The 18,544-nt window shown below is 41.0% G+C and overlaps 2 protein-coding genes across 2 annotated transcripts; one reads left to right on the plus strand and one right to left on the minus strand.

Annotated features, from left to right (window-relative positions):
• Positions 1–1,303: 1,303 nt before the first annotated feature.
• Positions 1,304–9,647, minus strand: fam98a (family with sequence similarity 98 member A). Its single transcript, XM_052081102.1, has 8 exons — positions 9,479–9,647; positions 8,796–8,944; positions 7,211–7,345; positions 6,484–6,665; positions 3,173–3,253; positions 2,978–3,094; positions 2,709–2,876; positions 1,304–2,145 (listed from the first exon to the last, which is right to left on the minus strand). The coding sequence occupies exons 1-8, from the start codon at positions 9,514–9,516 to the stop codon at positions 1,531–1,533; spliced, it is 1,485 nt and encodes a 494-aa protein (XP_051937062.1). The 5' UTR covers positions 9,517–9,647; the 3' UTR covers positions 1,304–1,530.
• Positions 9,648–13,683: 4,036 nt separating this feature from the next.
• On the plus strand, positions 13,684–18,442 carry tmem97 (transmembrane protein 97). Its single transcript, XM_052081180.1, has 3 exons — positions 13,684–13,923; positions 14,019–14,163; positions 17,742–18,442. Exons 1-3 carry the CDS (start codon positions 13,783–13,785, stop codon positions 18,011–18,013), a joined length of 558 nt encoding a protein of 185 aa, XP_051937140.1. The 5' UTR covers positions 13,684–13,782; the 3' UTR covers positions 18,014–18,442.
• Positions 18,443–18,544: the final 102 nt, after the last annotated feature.

Consider the following 18,544-nt stretch of genomic DNA (forward strand, 5'->3'; position numbering starts at 1 on the left):
TAATAATAATAAAGTAACACTCATAATGATACACAAAGGAATATTAAATTGTTTGTTTGAAAATCATGAACATGCGTGGCACTTTAATTTTTGACTCAGTTGAATATCAAAAGACGTATAAATTATGTAAAACTGGAGTTTCCTTTTTTTGGGGAGGGGGGGGGGGGATTTGAAACAAATGAAAAGACCTTGGAGAAAAATATCACAGCCGTCAGGCAGAAACCGCCTCTGTCACAATTTGGTGTCACAAACCTCTTCCATTGGTCCATCCACATATCTGGGTGTTAGTTTTACAAATTGTAGACCAATCTTAAGTGTCAAAATGGTCTCTCCTCTTTGTTGATCCAATATTAATGGTTGAACAAACATAACTGTTTTTTAGGTGTCCTGTAAAACGATTATTTTGGAGGTAAGCGGGTTCCGCCTGACACCAGTGATATATGAAATGACTAACCCAGTGTTGCATGCCATGAAGGTCTGTGATGTGTAAAACAGCGCCACATAGACACTTTAAAACCTCAGCATTTCACAAACAATAAGTTAATCCTGAGAAAAGTAGATTTATTGTGTAAGCTTCCTGAATGCAATGCATGCCACTGCTCACCTATTTTATTTAAATTGCTTCAATTTCTGTGCTGCCTGTCTAGATTAGTGTCACCGGTGAGCTGGAGCCGAACCCACCTGACTTTCTGTGAGGGGTGGAGTACACCCCAGACTGGCAGCCCGTAAAATGCAGGACACCTACAGGCAATTTAAAGTCCCTGATTGATTTTGGAATGGGAGAGGAAGAAAACATACATTGGCACAGGGACATGCTAACGTCACACTGAATAGCAAGTGTCGAGATTCAAACCCACAACTCTCAACGGTGAGGCAGACAGGCTAGCCACTACTACTACAGTGAGTTACTCATATTTTAATTTATTGGAGTATAATTTGTTTATAAGGCCTTCTGACAAACAGGGAGAAAGGAAATGTTTGTTTTGATGATTTTATTGCTCAGTCACTCTTTTATGCAATCTACTGAGTCCAATATCCACATTTGTAGGCTCACAATCTAAGGGCAACAACACTTTTTAACCTGTTTTTAATCAATTATATTTGCTGTTATCAAGTAACAAAATGCAACCTGGCCATAAAAATAAGAGTCCAAATAAGCATGTGAAACAAAAAAAATGCAGAACCCTTTGTGTAATACCACACACTTGCAGATAACCCTCTTCTTGTTCCTGATGGACAGCAGTGAAGTGTTACAAATGAAAAAAAATGACCAAACAACTGAATTGATTGATTTCAAGTTAAATAAGTTTAACTGACACGGTTTATTTTAATTGACATGGTGGAGGGAGAGACAAAAAATGTCATCTTCATGTAAACATTTACACGTACATTTATGTACTTGATTATACACATTGCATTTACTGATGACCAGTCTGATCAAGCATGCTGAAAATGTGAGTTTGATAAGGCCTTGTCAACCTGTTATTTCAGCGATTGCGGACTGGGCTCTAATGTCCCACACTGCTACTTTCAACTAGTGTAGTGGCGGCTTTGATTAAAGCCAGCTTGGTTGTAGTTCTGGCCGCCATGTTGAAAAAACTGTTCAAACTGTCCTCCTTGATTGAAATTTTGGCCTCCTCTCCCTCCCCAGCCTCCTCGGCCTCCTCTTCCCCTGCCTCCTCTACCGCCACCTCTCTCTTGATGCCAGTTTCCATTTTGGTGGTAATTGTCATTATAGCCTGAATGGTGGCTGGACTCCTGGGGGCCTCCTTGGTTGCTCCCGCCTCCTCGATAAGCACCTCTCGTTCCGCCTCCCCCCTGATGACCCCCCAAATCTTGATGCTGGCCCTTGTTGTAGCCACCTCTCCCTCCTGCGCCCCCCTCTTCCCAGCCTCCTTGAACCCTTCCACCTCTGCCGCTGCCTCCTCCCCTGCCTCCTCTTTCTCCTCCGCCCCTCTCATAGCCTCCCCGGCTGCCTTGATAATAATGATCATTGCCCCCCCTGCTCCCGCCATGCCCACCTCCGCCATAGTGACCACTACCTTGGGGGGCATCCTGTCGCTTTTGCCATGAAGGCATTTCTGGAGGGGGAGGCTCAATCTCACACGGACGGCCTCCTCTGTCTGGCACGCGACCCATTAAAACCTGGTAGGAAGAAAAGAAAAATATGAAACAGCACATTCAATACTGACCCCAAAGTTTTTCTCCCATTATGAGAGAACAAACAACCACAAATTATTTTCTCCAAGCCTGGTCACATTTCTCCTTCGACCAGCGAGAGGAAAGGGTTTGGGGAATGCCCACATAAGGCTGAACAAGTTTAAAAAAATAATCAATTGCTGTTATTCTCCCTCAAACCAGTGATTTAATTTGTGATCATTCCTACAAGCCCCCCCCCCCCCATATAGTTTTTTTAAACCAAAAAGCAAGAAATTAATCGTGTTTTACGCAAACATAAAGGCAAATTAAGCAAACATTACATATTTATACAGCACTTTCACAACAGTTGGAGCCAGGAATAGACATGAAAGACAGCTAATCTATTTCAATTAGAGTTGTTAGCTTACTCAACAATTTAACTTGGGAGTATTCAACTTCACGAAAATCTGCCGAACAAGTGTGGCGTAAACATAAATCAGTAAATCATAAATCTGAAGACCTGTCAAAGTTTCTATATTTTCTTCTTTTTTTTAAACTGATTGACTCACCTTATTAATGGCACAAGCAGTCTTCTCTCTCGACCTTCCACTGCTTGTGCGAAGAATTTTTGAGAAATCTTGTCGTGCTGCAAGAAGGTGCGCTACAGAGATTTTGCTTTTGGTACCCAGGGCAGAACGTAGCGGCTGATAAACTTGAGCCAAATTCCCAGCCTGCGTCTATAGTGAAGAAACAAAAATATATATATATTTAATATTTAGAGAAAATTAGAGCAAACAGCACATTTTTAATCTTTCTTCTGAAACAAGATGCTGCATACCTTTGCTCTTTCTGACCAACCAAAAGACTGCACTGTCACATCTAGACGTTTTAACAGCATCTTCCTTCTCACTTCATACTCATTTACAAGTGCTTGATTAATGGCTTCAATTTTTTCCTGTCAAAGGATGAAAAGAAGTCAATAGCTGAACTACAGTGTTGTGTTTTCTCCAAACAATATTCCTTCCCAGTTTACCATGTGCACAGGTCCAAAGGCTTTCTTCAACAAAGGGTCTCCAATATGATTTGGTGGTACTCGACTTGTGGCTTCTTTGAGCTACCAAACACGACGACAGACAACAACAAGCAGCGTCAGAAAATACAACAAACAGACATTTTAAAATATGACACTACTGCAAGACCAGGCATTTCTACATCATTGAGATTAATATGACTAAAAGAGAGATAAGATACAATGTTGGTATTTTTGATCAAGGTAAATATTAATAGGCATTTCAAAGTTATCATTATTCAAGGGTATATCAACTTGGGAGTTTACAACAGTTCACTGACTAACTTTTTGAAAAGACAATTGCGTAAAGCAGTGGTTCCTCACCATTTTGTCATAGTATGAGTACCCCCTCACTCATACACTTCGGATTCTCCAAAAATAGGACATAACAAAAGTGATTCTTAAATGGAATCATTTTAAGATTAAGATATCCTTTATTCGTCCCACACTGGGGAAATTTACAGCCTCCAGCAGCAAGAATGTATGTAGAAAGAAGAAAGAAGAAAGAGAAAAAAAACAACAAACATCTTTCAATTAAATGCAATATGAACACAAAATGGATAAATCGCAGTACTATTTACAATTTTCCTTCACATCATTTAATTGTTATTATTATTATGATTGTTATTTTTTATTCATCAGGCTGACAGCAGTCGGTAGGAACGAGCGTCTTATCTCTCCTTCTTGCAGCGCGGGTGTAACAGTCTCTGGCTGAAGGAGCTACCAAGTGCTGTCAGGGCGGGCTGGAGGGCGTGGGAGGGACTGGCCATCATAGCTTTTAGCTTAGTTAGCATCCTTCTGTTGTTTAACTCATAAACTTAATTTCAACATTTAATTAAGGCCCAGTCCTCTCTTTAAAAAAATACTAATATTTTTCCACCATTGATGTGACCTACAGTATATGCCCTGTACAACTCAAGTGAAAATCTTTTAGAGAGGGAGAGCAAAAATAAACAAGTGAGATAACATGGTTTCAAAAGTTTGCACAGGCTCTTATAACTGGGGATGTGATTATGTTCAGAATTTACCAACCAAAATCAAAAGACTTTGCACACAGTTTTGGCCTCACTGTTCGCATACTTTTGGAGGAGTGAGAGTAGTATTTGCACTGTTCTCTCACAAATAATATAATATAATAATAATGTGTTCTGGTTCCAATCAGGTCAACAGCAGCCATTACGCACAGTTTTTGAATGTTTTCCTTGTGCTTGCAAAGATTTTCACAGCATGTTGAGTTAATATACCGGAAGACGAACACTGCCCATCGTAGGACTGTGGGATATGGTAAAAATGTAATTTCCCCAATATTTTTCCTTACATACCTAGACAAAGATACAACATGTGCATGCAATACTTGGTTTTTCTTTCTACCCCCAACCCCTTCAATTCTGCTGCTGAAGATTGCAAATTTCCCCAGTGTGGGACAAAAAGATTTCTTATCTTAACAGCGATATTACTATGGGCTCAGTGAAAAGTAAACATTTTGTTAGAATAGAAAAAGGCAATGTTGTCATGTTTTAAGGTTTCATCTTGTTACATGCTTGATTGACCTTGAAATGCTTGTGTTCAGAGCATCTTGCACACAATGAAAGCATCGAGAGATCAAGGGACCCGAGCAGATGGTACCTGACTACATCATTAGTAGACACACTGGTGCCTGTTATCTGACAAATTTGGAAAGGAAGATTTAACCTTGGATGGAAGGGAGTACTCGAACACTCCATCATGAGAAAGGGTCACGAGCCAGAATTACAGACATATCAATTCAAGGAGACACAGCTCGTTAAAATGTACATGTGCCTGTTAGTTTTTGGATGTTCGTGCTGCTACCAAGATGATGCTTTGTCTGATGGGCAACCCAATGGGCCCGTCCAGAGGTGTGTCATGTTAATGAAGATGGGAGTGTTTTTCTGATGTTTCTTGTAATTTGCATGTACAATCAATAAAAAGGCCGGCAGAGGTTGCAGAGGTCGGGTGTCTGTTGAGAAGCTCACACTGAGTGGCTTCGTTGAAAATTGTGCCTCCTGCCGGCAGAGAAAGGCAATCTGATCCTGTGTTCGAGCCTTTGTCGACCGTCCAAGCGAACATCTCTGACACATTTTTAAAGGAAAAAATATCAGTCCAAAAGGACGTGGAAAATGTTTTTTTTTAACTTACTGACAGCCATTAAAATTAAAGTCTGCGATAAATTAAAAATAATTCAATTCACATTGTACTGCAACTGTGATTTAATGATAAATAATTTTATGCTACAGTAAAATTGTTTGTTGTGTTTGCATGCGGGTGCATGTCATCTGCATCCAAGTGCGTGATGTTCTATACCAACTTGTCCATGTACAACCGTAGTGCAGATAAGAGTTTCAGAATGTGGATGGATGGGTTGTGTGCCTTGAGGGGAGAATAGAGGGAAAAAAACTGAACCATTCACCCCCACACATGACGATGGTTGTGTACACATTGGTCAATGCAATGTGCGGACTCCAAGCGCTAAGAACTATGCCAGCTTGGATTGCGTTTTGAGGCTCTCCATATAATGTCGCATTTTATGGCTTTTTATTGATCTATAAAAAGATGGTGGCAGTCAATGTAAACATGCGTTGCGACACAAATAGGACCGAACCCACGCCTTGCAAGTCCGTTCGGCCTCCACAAAATTATTGTAATCGGCTGAATGGACCGGCGAGACGTGGGCTGCTGTACAATTTTAAAACATAATGTCTGCTATTTTATACACGTTATTTTGAAATGATTTATCATCACATAATGTTTGAAAACAACGTGTACTGTCCGTATATACTTGAATATGGAAGCGGATTTTGTGCGTGTGGTGTCTAGGCCGCAGCAGTTGCGCGTCACTGTGGTCTGTGTTTGTGGGTGCGTGAGGGGGGGTTCTCTCCCTCCTCCCTCTCGCCCTCCACAAGATGATGGTCATATGCTGGTTTTCACTGTCGATTAACGCCAAACTTGAAAGGAGAAATATGGTTGGTTGAACTGAGATTTACACGTGTGGCAAGGCCATGTGACTGACATTGTCCTCATTTTGCTATTATCTTGAATGTTCATATCTCGATACGATAAAGACAGATCAACCAGCATTCAACCATAAATACGAAAATTAAGCATATTGATATGAAAAATGAGTGTTTTTTTCTTCAACTTTGCTTTGTTCAGCTGGTCAATAATGCATGTTTCTTATCTATTTGGTGTATCTTAATTAATCCTTAATGTTACTTCAACAGTAAAATTGTGTCCATTCTCTGCTTTAACAAACTGACCTTCTTTTCAATACCACTAAAGAACTGGAACATGGCAATGTTCGCTGGAGGTTTGGACATGCCCAGTGCCATGCAGATGCCTTTTAGTTCCTGGAAGGCAGGGTTACCAGACTCCTGGGCCTTCTTCTGTGGTCTGTTTACCACGATCATCCTCGAAGCCTCGAGCTCAGATACCAGAAAGGCTGTAATGAAAAATGACACACACTCATTATTTCAGTCATATTCGATTTTGTATACCTTGTTTGCTAAAATAGTGCCCTTGGCTATATAGAATGTCACGTTTCGAATAAAAGCTGGATGCCCAAAGAGAATGTAACGACGATATATGCTTTTTCTGTAGTTTATATCTTCTTAAGACGGCTGATGTTTTTTATTTGTTTGTTTTACTGATTCGATGAGGGTTTGTACACTTCACTTAGCATGTATTTTAATCTCAAAACCAATCTGTCTGTTGAGGCTGCAGTTACACTTGAAGATATCCAGTAGATCAGATTTCAGTGATTAGAAAAAAAACAGATTTTCATTTGATGATACTCCAATGCAGGTTTTGTTTTTGTTTTTAATCTCTTCACACTGCCATGACGCACATCAGAATTGTGCCACTTAGCAGCAATCAATCTATCAATAAAAAAAAACATGTCACTTGAACCATGCAGTTTAAATCCAGCTAAAGAGACTTCTAGACTGTGTGATACAAAAAGAAAAGTTGACAATACTGAAACCATACAGAGCAGCAGCAAACAGTCATTCTTGTTGAGAAGCCTTTGGGTGACAGCTCCACTTGTGAGGACAGAGTAAGGACAAGCAATTTCTGTCAACAGACCACTCATCTCCAGCTGGAAGCCCTCTGCCTCACTAGGACCTGCAATAGGTAAAAGAACAACTACCTTGTATTCTGGTCCTTGTAAAATTTAAAACATACATTCGGTATATCATACACTTCAAACACTAGTCGCCAAAATGTACGTGGACATCTCTACTTATGCCCACATCAACCAGTAAAACTATCACACTGATGACCCCAAAATCTTATTCATTTTATGGATGGAGAGTTTTCCTCATAATGCGTATTTCAACATAAGCTTCTGTAGTGAGCTCCTCGTGGCAGAGGAAAACGCTATGCCCATGAAATCTGTAATATTATAGCTATTACATTATTTTACATAATATTATAGCATTACAGATGTTTAAATCTCATACATCGCGCATTTGGATGGTCCCTGGAACAATCACAGTGCAGCAAGTGAGGCTGGACATATTAGACTGGGGGACAACAACTAATGAGCCATTTGAACCTATTCAAAAAATGAAATCATGAGAACCAAAAACTTTTTGGGACATCTAAAATGAATATAGTTTTTTTTCTGCTGCAGACACCTGTTGCACCCGGTGGCCTTTTTAAAGCAATGTCGTTGTATACACCACATTGGATGGGCCCATAGTAGCCATAAAACACGCTAATGCAATAACTTCTGGCTCGATGAAAGATCTCTCTTCACAAATCACTTCACTTTACCAGAGCCATTACGGAGTCACGCGTCGACTGGGGCTGGGTTTACATAATAATAATAATTTTTAAAGACGATTAATTGAATTGTCCTTTTTATAGCCTGAATACATATTCTTGCCATAAATTTATATGACATCTCGGAAGCACTGAAATCAGCGTCATACTCAAGATGGTGTCTTTGTAAAAGCTGTCTCTGGTAATATCTGCCAATGTTTGTTGCAAAGGGCACGAAGACTGTTGACGAAGTGGCAGTGCTGCACAAATAGAGTACGGTAGCATCAAATATATGGAGCAAAGTAAGTGCTGTCTGTCGGGTACTCATAATAATTGACCCCACACCATGCTTATCATGTGCACTTCCTTTAAGTTTGAGATCCGGAAACAGGTCTGGACGCCAGTTAATCGTATGGCACACAGGACAACGAATCACTCTTACATTCACGCCAATGGACAATTTTGAATATTAACATGCATTTTGTTTGAATGTGTGAGGATGCTGGAGTATCCAAAGAAAACCCATACAAGCGCAGGGTGAACATGCAAAAAAAAAAAAAAGTCCACAGAGAAAAGCTGCAATGGAACCCCCCCTCCCCCCGAACTTCAGAACTGTGAGACAAATATGTCACTACATCATTTGGCTGCCCTCAAACAACACAAAATGACAATGCATTTCAATTTTAAGCAAGTGTCACGGGGTTTTGCGGGAATTGTGATGGACTAAAAAAAAACAGCAGTTATTAAGTCAAGTCAAGTCAACAGTATTTATAGAGCACTTTAAGTGGTGCAAGATTCGAAAGCTTACAGTTCGTGGCTTGGACATTCTCCTCCAGTTTACTGTAAAGTCTGAGCTCTGACACAATCCAAGCACAGAGTTTTGTAAACTCTGGGGACACAGCCCCACCATTCACAGCTGACTCCAGGGCTCCGTCCTCCAACAGTGGGCCTTGATACCTTCAATGACAAACCACACATTAAAATTGTCTTCACGCAAATCCCATATTTTTCCTCATCAACTCAAGGTGCCCATTTTATTAAATGTAGCTAAATTGAGAGCGCCTTAACCAAGACCCATTTGTAAATTTGACCAAAATTTAAGAATGCATTGACCAAAATTTAAGAATGCAAGCATACATCGTGACGAAACTGAAACAAATGACGACTTTCCAGCGAGGGTGGACTTTAAAAGGAACTGCACTTGATCGCAGCAACAATTACAATTACAGTACAGCACAGCAGTTTCGTTTCAAGAGCGATAGGTGTTGTTGAGAAGACCCCCTTCCCCGAAAAGCCTCCGTTGTAACGGTTGTTGCGACGTTATAATGGCCATCTTTAGCACTGATTAAAATGACTGTCTGACTAATGTTATCTAAAAAAATGGGTTTAGCTAAAGCAGACCACGTCACATTGTTACACAGACTGAAGCATGGTTAGCCAACTGGACATTGTTTCATACTATAATTGAGATTCCCTACGCCCTTCACTTACCCCAAGTCCTCAAGAGAAACTATAATATCGTTCTCCATGTTAATAATTATTACGTCCGGTCAAAAATCACAAAATGTCAAATATATGTATGGGCCAGTTGGACTCAATTAGACTGACGTCGCCTGCCTTCTTCGCTGAATGTATTTCTACTCAGCAACGTGTGGTACGGGTGCAATATCGCCAACTACTGTGAGGAGCCTGTCAAATCAAAGCAGCAAAAATAAATAAATAAATAACAATTTTAAAAAGCCTGCACATTGCTTGTTTGTTGTTGTTGTTGTTTTTAAATGTAAAATTGGAAGTACGGTGTTATTCATTTCAGGCTTCCTTCTTGACGACAAAGTTAAATGTGTGTTAGTTTGTTTGTTGTATACTGTATATATTTTTAACACAAACATAATTTACTGGTGGCGGCCCGGTAGTCCAGTGTGAGGATCAAGCGGTTCGGAAGAAGAATGAATGAATAATTTACTGGTAAATTTATTACGGTGGCCGCCGGAGTCCAATGCACTGCCAACGGCCGAACGCTGCAAACAACCAGATCAACCCAATTTGTTTGTTTGTTTTGTTTGTTTGTTTGTTTATTGAAAATAAAATATATACAGTAATAATTTGACAGAAAATAAGGTAGATAAAAAAGAAATCAGTCTTCATTCAACACAATTAATATGTTCAAGGGAGTAGGATGAAGTAAAAAACTTATCTAGTCCTTCCCCGTTATGTGTTTATATCTACAAAATCATTTTTATATCAATCAGAAAAGAAAAAAGTAAGAAGAAGTCTCCATTAAGGCTCATACTTTACCCTTAACCGTGATATTTTTACAACTTTTGTTTTGTATCGGGATTATATACATCCACACCCTAGCACTCTTGTGTCAATTTTCTCTTGTATTCATAATGGATATTTGAATACCTTTATCTATTTATCAACTTAGTTCTGATTTATCATTATATTTAATGTTTAGAATTTATCATTTTAACTCTGATTGATGTAGGTTATTTGTACTGTTTTTTTGAATTTGTTTTTGAACTCAGCAAGCGATTTACTCATTTTCAGGTCCGTTTCGAGATTATTCCACAGATTAACACCTTTGCTAGATACACTTCTTTGCTTGATGTTTGTTCTTGTTTTGAGTTTTTTGAATAAGTTGGTACGTCTTAATTCATAGTTGCTTTCTCGAATTTCGAAAAACCTCTGAATGTTTTGGCAGAGCAGATTATTGTGTGCTTTGTACATTAATTGGGCGATTTTAAAGTCAGCCAGGTCATAAAATTTCATCGTATTTAATTTGATAAATAGTGGATTTGTGGGTTCCGTATATTTTGATCTATTAATAATTCGAATTGCTTTTTTGTGTAGTTTGAGAATAGGGAGTGTGCTTGTTTTGCAGGCATTTCCCCATATTTCCACACAGTAGGTCATATATGGTAATAATAATGAAGTGTATAATGTGAACAAAGATCTCTTATTTAGCACTTACTTGGTTTTGTAGAGGATCCCTACGGTCTTGGCTATTTTTCTTTTTATGTTATCGATATGTGGTTTCCAACATAGTTTTGAGTCTATTACTAATCCGAGAAACTTGGTTTCATACGCTCTTTCTATTTCAATTGAGTTTACCATAATTTTAGCTTGGTGTTTGATTGGTCTTGTGCCAAAAACAATTAACTTCGATTTTTTTAGGTTAAGTGACAATTTATTTCTGTTGAACCATTTTTTAAATTTGTTTAATTCGTTTTCTACGGTTGTCAGGAGCTGTTTCAGATTTATTCCAGAACCCTAGAAAGTTGTATCATCAGCAAATAGGACACATTTAAATTGTTTTGAGACCTTGTAGATATCATTTATATATAAGATGAATAGTTTTGGACCAAGCACTGACCCCTGAGGAACTCCGTGAGTGATTTTCAGTTGATTTGTTTTTTTATTGTTGAGTTGCATGTACTGATATCTGTTTTCTAAATAACTTTTTAACCATTTATAAGCTACACCTCTAATGCCATATCTTTCTATTTTTTTAATAATATACTGTGATCTATTGTGTCAAAAGCTTTTTTGGATCTAGGAAAACCCCAACAGTAAATTCTTTGTTGTCTATATTAGTGGCTATTGCTTCCACAAACTCCATAACTGCCATTGAGGTGGTCCGTTTTTCCCTGAAGACATTGATTCTCACTTAACAGTGCATGCTTTTGTATAAAGCTATCAAGTCTGCGAGAAAATAGTTTTTCTAATATTTTTGAAAATTGTGGTAGTAGTGATATTGGTCTATAATTTGTAAACAGATGTCTTTCTCCACTTTTATAGATTGGAATAACTTTACCAATTTTCATTTTTGATGGAAAGATACCAGCTTTGAATGACAGGTTGCATATGTGCGTGAAAGGTCTACACTACACTACATATTCTATAATCTGCTTGATTATTGTCATATCAATAAAAAAGCAATCAGTTGACTTTTTATTTTTAAAAGTTTTTATAATATTTGATACTTCTTGTTTTACAGCAGTAAGGAACATCGTGGAGTTTTTTTCTACGTATCTATCTATTTCAGACAAGTTTGTTGGATCAGGAATTTGTTTTGCTAGGTTACTGCCGATGTTGACAAAATACTCATTAAATTCAGTTGCTATTTCCGCAGTTTTTTCCAAAATAGTATTTTTGCCTTTGATAAAATACTGTGGATAATCAATTTTTTAGGACTATTTCTGATTACTTGGTTAAGTATTTTCCATATTTCTTGTGTGTTACCTTTGTTCTGCTCTAATAGTGCATGATAATGATCTCTTTTACTGGTTCTTATAAGAGATCATCATTTGAAAAGAATAAAGATTTATTTTGTGCAATTTGTTCCGCACAAAGTCCAGTTTTTCTTGAAAAATAAAGACAAAAGACTATTGGGAATAAATTATTTCCACTTCATTTACCGGTAAATTGTAAATTTCGGTCCGTGTTTCTGATACTGTATAAAGCTGCCGAGGCCTTGAAGGCCCTGATGGAAAGCCACTGATATGTGCATTTTACTGCATTCCAGTGAAAGTGTAAAGTGTAAATTATCCTGCCAATTCCAACCGATAAGCGTTTTAGGCAAATGTTGACAGCAAAGATGGCTGAAGTGATTCTGATCATTTGTGTTTGTCCTGGTTTAACACATCATTTATTGACCTCCAGCAAACCTTCATAATTTATATTGTCTTCAAAACATTTCATTCAGTTTGCCAAAAACTTCATTCAAGAAGATAACGACATATCCTCGTGCAGTCAGTACAAATCACATTGTGTTACCTGAAGTTATTTTGAATAACTAAATAAATGTAATAATATTTTTAAAGCATAATATTTCTTTAGACTCTCTCAAATTATGTTTTGCCGTTCACGATCTGTGTCTGATGGGGTCGCCATTGTCGAATGACTTCGTATGAACTCGTTCGCTGAACTCAGGGTCCTTGGCCCCTCGTGGTTGAAGCCAGGGACCATCCACCTTATGTTGCCACTCCGAATGACAACTTTTTCAAAAGTTTTTTTCACTGAAAATAATGTTATCAGTGCGTGATTTGCTAGGATCCCTCTATGGAATAACGAGAGTCTCTCAAAGAACAAACTTGACTGTGTGAATCGAACAGAGTATATTATTTTAGTGTCGTCAATCGTGACGTACGTTGTTTGGAGGTTTTCATTTCACAGCGATTTTTTCCCATGGTGGTCTTTGTTTTCATTACATTTTCATGCTTCTGACTACTTGTACAAAGATTTCATTGAGTAGCACATAATCACATACTGATGAAATGTGCATTCCGCGTTTCTCAGATACTTATTGGTCCAGCTGTACGACACACAACGTTACATTTTCACCGTACAGACAGAAAATAACATTTAAAAGCCTCGGAACAGTGGAAGTGCTTCAGTTAAGCACGCTTGCAAAGTGCCAACATAACATGGCCGCAGCGCAAGTGGCTTCACTTCTCGCTGCGTGCATAACTAAACTGTTGCGTTACAATTGATCATAAAAATGTCGAGAGACTGACGCTGTGATGCCACTGCCTCCTCCTGCCCTGACAATCCCAAACGAATCTTCAAATGGTGAAACAATGAATTGAAACAACGTATCCTACATTTGAAAGGTAGTTACGGCGAATCGATCCGGAATCTATGGATGTCTATGTTGTGGACACAGTCACCGCGGCATCTATACAAGTCTATGGTTGAACTGAGTTGCACAATTTGAGTTCCCTAAGCTTGGAGAGGAGCTACATTGATTTGTCTGGAAGGGCTTTCCGTGTCCTCTAATAAATCTGTTTTTTATGTTTGTTCATTGCTTAGCGAGGATGAACAGGATTCGTTTATTAGAAAAAATATTTGCTTTCTATTTTATATCTCACATTCCTATCACGTTATTTATTGACTTGCAAACTGTTCTACCGGGATATTTTTATCCCGAAGCTGTAAGTGCTGCACAATAGATGAGGTTTAAGTACCCTTTCAGGTGGCCTTGACACATTCGTCCGTATAATATCTGTCCGTAATGTCTTTGCTCTAGCTGAGAGACCTACTCCAGTGGTATTCAAAGGAATTCAAAGATCCAATGCTCCTGCACCCCCCAGAGTGGTTCAAATCTTTCATCGTCTGTGAAGGTCTGCTACAATTGCCTTTCTTCCCGATTGCAGCATATGCTTTCCTTAAAGGTAAGCTTACCAAATCGTCCACTCTTACTCGAACGTTCTTGAAACGTATTACCATAATTACTTAAAAATATAACGCTAATCACCAATGCGTTGCAACAAGTAATTTTCTGAACTCGTCTTTGATACTCTGATAAAATGTTTGTATGTGTGTGAAATGGCAACGACATGCCATATTAATTAATTTTTACAGTCATTTTCTTTTACTGGTGAGTATAAAAATGTTGGCAGTTATCATTTACGATAATAATTGGTACTAAGAAAAATATATCTTAAAGTCATATTTTCTCAACTCAACTGTATTTATAGAGCACTTTCAAACAGCCATCGCTGCACACAAAGTGCTATACATGGAGCAACCAACGTTCTCTATACAACAGCAACAACTCCGTAACAAAGACGGTAGAAAGCACCAAACAGTATAACTAAGATCATAATTTGGGTCATGCCGAGTCAAATGCCAAAGAATACAAGTGAGTTTTGAGGCGGGTTTTAAAGATGGGCAGCGAGGGGGCTTGACGAATGAATATGTTCAAACTTTTAATGTCAAAATGTTGTTACCGTTAAATGTCCTAAATTAAACTTCATGATTTTTGACATGTGTTTATGAAAATGTTCATTAGATGGTTTGAGGATATACAGTGGACCCATAACCTCGCCTGCAAGCTATTTGTCAGTTCACAAAACATCATGAATCCGTCTTGTCCCAAGACCCCTGATTTCTGATTTCCACGTAGCCTGACCAGTCACAGAGCGACAATGTGTTTGGAGGCGGGATATACGGCTGTACAAAAACCTTTCTCGGTTGAGAATCAGCTTGATTAAAAAATCAACTTTGTGTTATTTAAGCACCTTTTAGGATTTTGATTTAGTACTTTCTTGATAGTTCGAAAAAACAAATTCAACAGAAATAAAAAAAATATATAAACCTACTCTTTGAGGCCATTTTTCCTCAAAGCATACTGTACTGTCACAAATAAAAACTAAAATTCGACTGACAAACGGTTGTTATGTAACTGATTGCTCAGTATCACATATCAATGGCCAATGACCTTGAACAAACAGATCCTGACCAAGAGATTTTTACTGTTTCATCTGGGGCCCCTCCGTGAGCCGTCACCTTACCGTGGTGGAGGGGTTTGCGTGTCCCAATGATCCTAGGAGCTAAGTTGTCTGGGGCTTTATGCCCCTGGCAGGGTCACCCATGGCAAACAGGTTCTAGGTGAGGGGCCAGACAAAGCATGGCTCATAGACCCTTATGATGACTACAATATATGGACCAAGGTTTCCCTTGCCCGGACGCGGGTCACCGGGGCCCCACTCTGGAGCCAGGCCTGGAGGTGGGGCTCGTTGGCAAGCGCCTGGTGGCCGGGCCTACACCCATGGGGCCCGGCCGGGCACAGCCCGAAGAGGCAACGTGGGTCCCCCTTCCCATGGGCTCACCACCCATGAGAGGGGCCAAAGGGGTCGGGTGCTATGTGAGCTGGGCGGCAGCCAAAGACGGGGACCCTGGCGGTCCGATCCTCGGCTGCAGAAGCTAGCTCTTGGGACATGGAATGTCACCTCTCTGGCAGCGAAGGAGCCCGAGCTGGTGTGTGAGGCAGAGAATTTCCGACTGGATATAGTCGGACTTGCCTCCACACACAGCCTGGGTTCTGGTACCAGTTCTCTCGAGAGGGGTTGGACTCTCTTCCACTCTGGAGTTGCTCACGGTGAGAGGCGCAGAGCAGGTGTGGGCATACTCATTGCCCCCCGGCTCAGTGCCTGTACATTGGGGTTCACACCGGTAGACGAGAAGGTTGCCTCCCTCCGCCTTCGGGTGGGTGGACGGGTCCTGACACCAACACGCCTTCCTTGGAGGAAGCAGAGTCCGAGGACTCTGAGGTGGGCTCTCCTATCTCTGTGGTTGAAGTCACCGATGTGGTTAAAAAGCTCCTCTGTGGCAAGGCCCCAGGGGTGGATGAGATCCGCCCAGAGTTCCTCAAGGCTCTGGATGTTGTGGGGCTGTCCTGGTTGACACGCCTCTACAACATCGCGTGGTCAACAGGGAGAGTGCCTCTGGATTGGCAGACCGGGGTGGTAGTCCCTCTTTTTAAAAAGGGGGACCGGAGGGTGTGTTCCAACTACAGAGGGATCACACTCCTCAGCCTCCCTGGTAAGGTCTATTCGGGGGTGCTGGAGAGGAGGGTCCGTCAGGAAGTCGAGCCTCAGATTGAGGAGGAGCAGTGTGGTTTTCGTCCCGGCCGTGGAACAGTGGACCAGCTCTACACCCTTAGCAGGGTCCTTGAGGGTATGTGGGAATTCGCCCAACCAGTCTACATGTGTTTTGTGGACTTGGGGAAGGCGTTTGACCGTGTCCCTCGGGGAGTTCTGTGGGGGGTGCTTCGTGGGTGTGGGGTACCGAACCCCCTGATACGGGCTGTTCGGTCACTATACCACCGATGTCAGAGTTTGGTTCGCATTGCCGGCAGTGAGTCGGAACCGTTTCCAGTGGGGGTAGGACTCCGCCAAGGCTGCCCTTTGTCGCCGATTCTGTTCATAACCTTTATGGACAGAATTTCTAGGCGCAGCCGAAGCGTTGAGGGTGTCCGTTTTGGGGGCCTCAGTATTACATCCCTGCTTTTTGCAGATGATGTGGTGCTGTTGGCTCCTTCAAACGGGGCTCTACAACTCTCACTGGAGCGTTTCGCAGCCGAGTGTGAAGCGGTTGGGATGAGAATCAGCACCTCCAAATCTGAAACCATGGTCCTCAGTCGGAAAAGGGTGGAGTGCCCCCTCCGGGTCGGGGAGGAGATATTACCCCAAGTGGAGGAGTTTAAGTATCTTGGGGTCTTGTTCACGAGTGAGGGCAGGAGGGAGCGAGAGATCGACAGGCGGATCGGTGCAGCGTCTGCTGTGATGCGGACGTTGTATCGGTCTGTCGTGGTGAAGAAGGAGCTGAGCCAAAGGGCGAAGCTCTCAATTTACCGGTCGATCTACGTCCCAACCCTCATCTATGGCCACGAGCTATGGGTCGTGACCGAAAGAACGAGATCCCGGATACAAGCGGCCGAAATGAGTTTTCTCCGCAGGGTGTCCGGGCTCTCCCTTAGAGATAAGGTGAGGAGCTCGGTCATCCGGGAGGGGCTCAGAGTCGAGCCGCTTCTCCTCCAAATCGAGAGGAGCCAGATGAGGTGGCTTGGGCATCTGATTCGGATGCCTCCTGAGCGCCTCCCTGGTGAGGTGTTCCGGGCATGTCCCACCGGGAGGAGACCCCGAGGAAGACCCAGGACACGCTGGAGAGACTACGTCACCCAGCTGGCCTGGGAACGCCTCGGGATCCCCCGGGGAGAGCTGGAAGAAGTAGCTAGGGAGAGGGAAGTCTGGGCTTCCCTGCTAAAGCTGTTGCCCCCGCGACCCGGCCCCGGATAAGCGGTAGATGATGGATGGATCTGGGGCTGTAGATTTTCAGTCAGTGAAACATGACAAATACATTAATGCTGTACAAATACACAAATACTGCAGCTCTGTCCCATAGAAATATGGCTCATGTCAAGATAAAATTGTTACCCTTTTGATCAAAAGTGTTTCCTCTCTTTCAGGGAGCTGTCACTGGATCAGGACTCCGGCCATTATTTATTCCACGCATGTTGCTACCACATTGATCCCGATTCTGTCCCACATCCTTTTTCATAACTCCACTGTTGAAAGAGGGTGGTCTCCACAGACATGGCAGGAACGTTGGATGCTTGCTGCCATATATGCTCCATACTTATTTGTCCCCGTACTACTGCTCTTCACCATGCTGCTGTCATCCACATACAATCCCGCTAAATTTGGAAATACATTTCTAAACAAAACAAAGAAGTATTAAAATTTTGCCAAAGTTTCATGATTTTGTCATATATCATTCACACTAAGATCACTTATTTGTGAGGTTTTTATTTTGTTTTTTTAACTTTTTTTCCCCCGACTTAACTTTATTAATTATGCCATTCCACAATAAATCTGGATAAAATAAGTGGATCACTTAATTGTGGAATTCAAGTGGAAAGACCCTTCCTTCCTTCCTTCCTTCCTTCCTTCCTTCTTTCCTTCCTTTTTGTCACTGGGGTTTGTTTCTGTCAACTGTAGTACCATTTATAGATGTGCCTTGCCTGATCACATCCAGTCAATTGGATGATCAGTTTGCAAGCGCTTTCTGTTCATGTCTGGTTTTCCTGGCTTTGTTGTTGCCAATGATTTATGTGTATACTTTGTTGATACTTCATTTTTATAAAAAATAAATGATTTTTTGAACTCAGTTCATCTTAATCTGCATTTTTGGGGATCCACACACCACCTGGTTCGTGTTTGGACCGTGTTTAAAATAAATAATTTGTTTATTACCTCCTTATGACCCACA

The sequence above is a fragment of the Hippocampus zosterae genome, chromosome 11 (assembly GCF_025434085.1).
Source record: "Hippocampus zosterae strain Florida chromosome 11, ASM2543408v3, whole genome shotgun sequence".
NCBI lineage: Eukaryota > Metazoa > Chordata > Actinopteri > Syngnathiformes > Syngnathidae > Hippocampus > Hippocampus zosterae.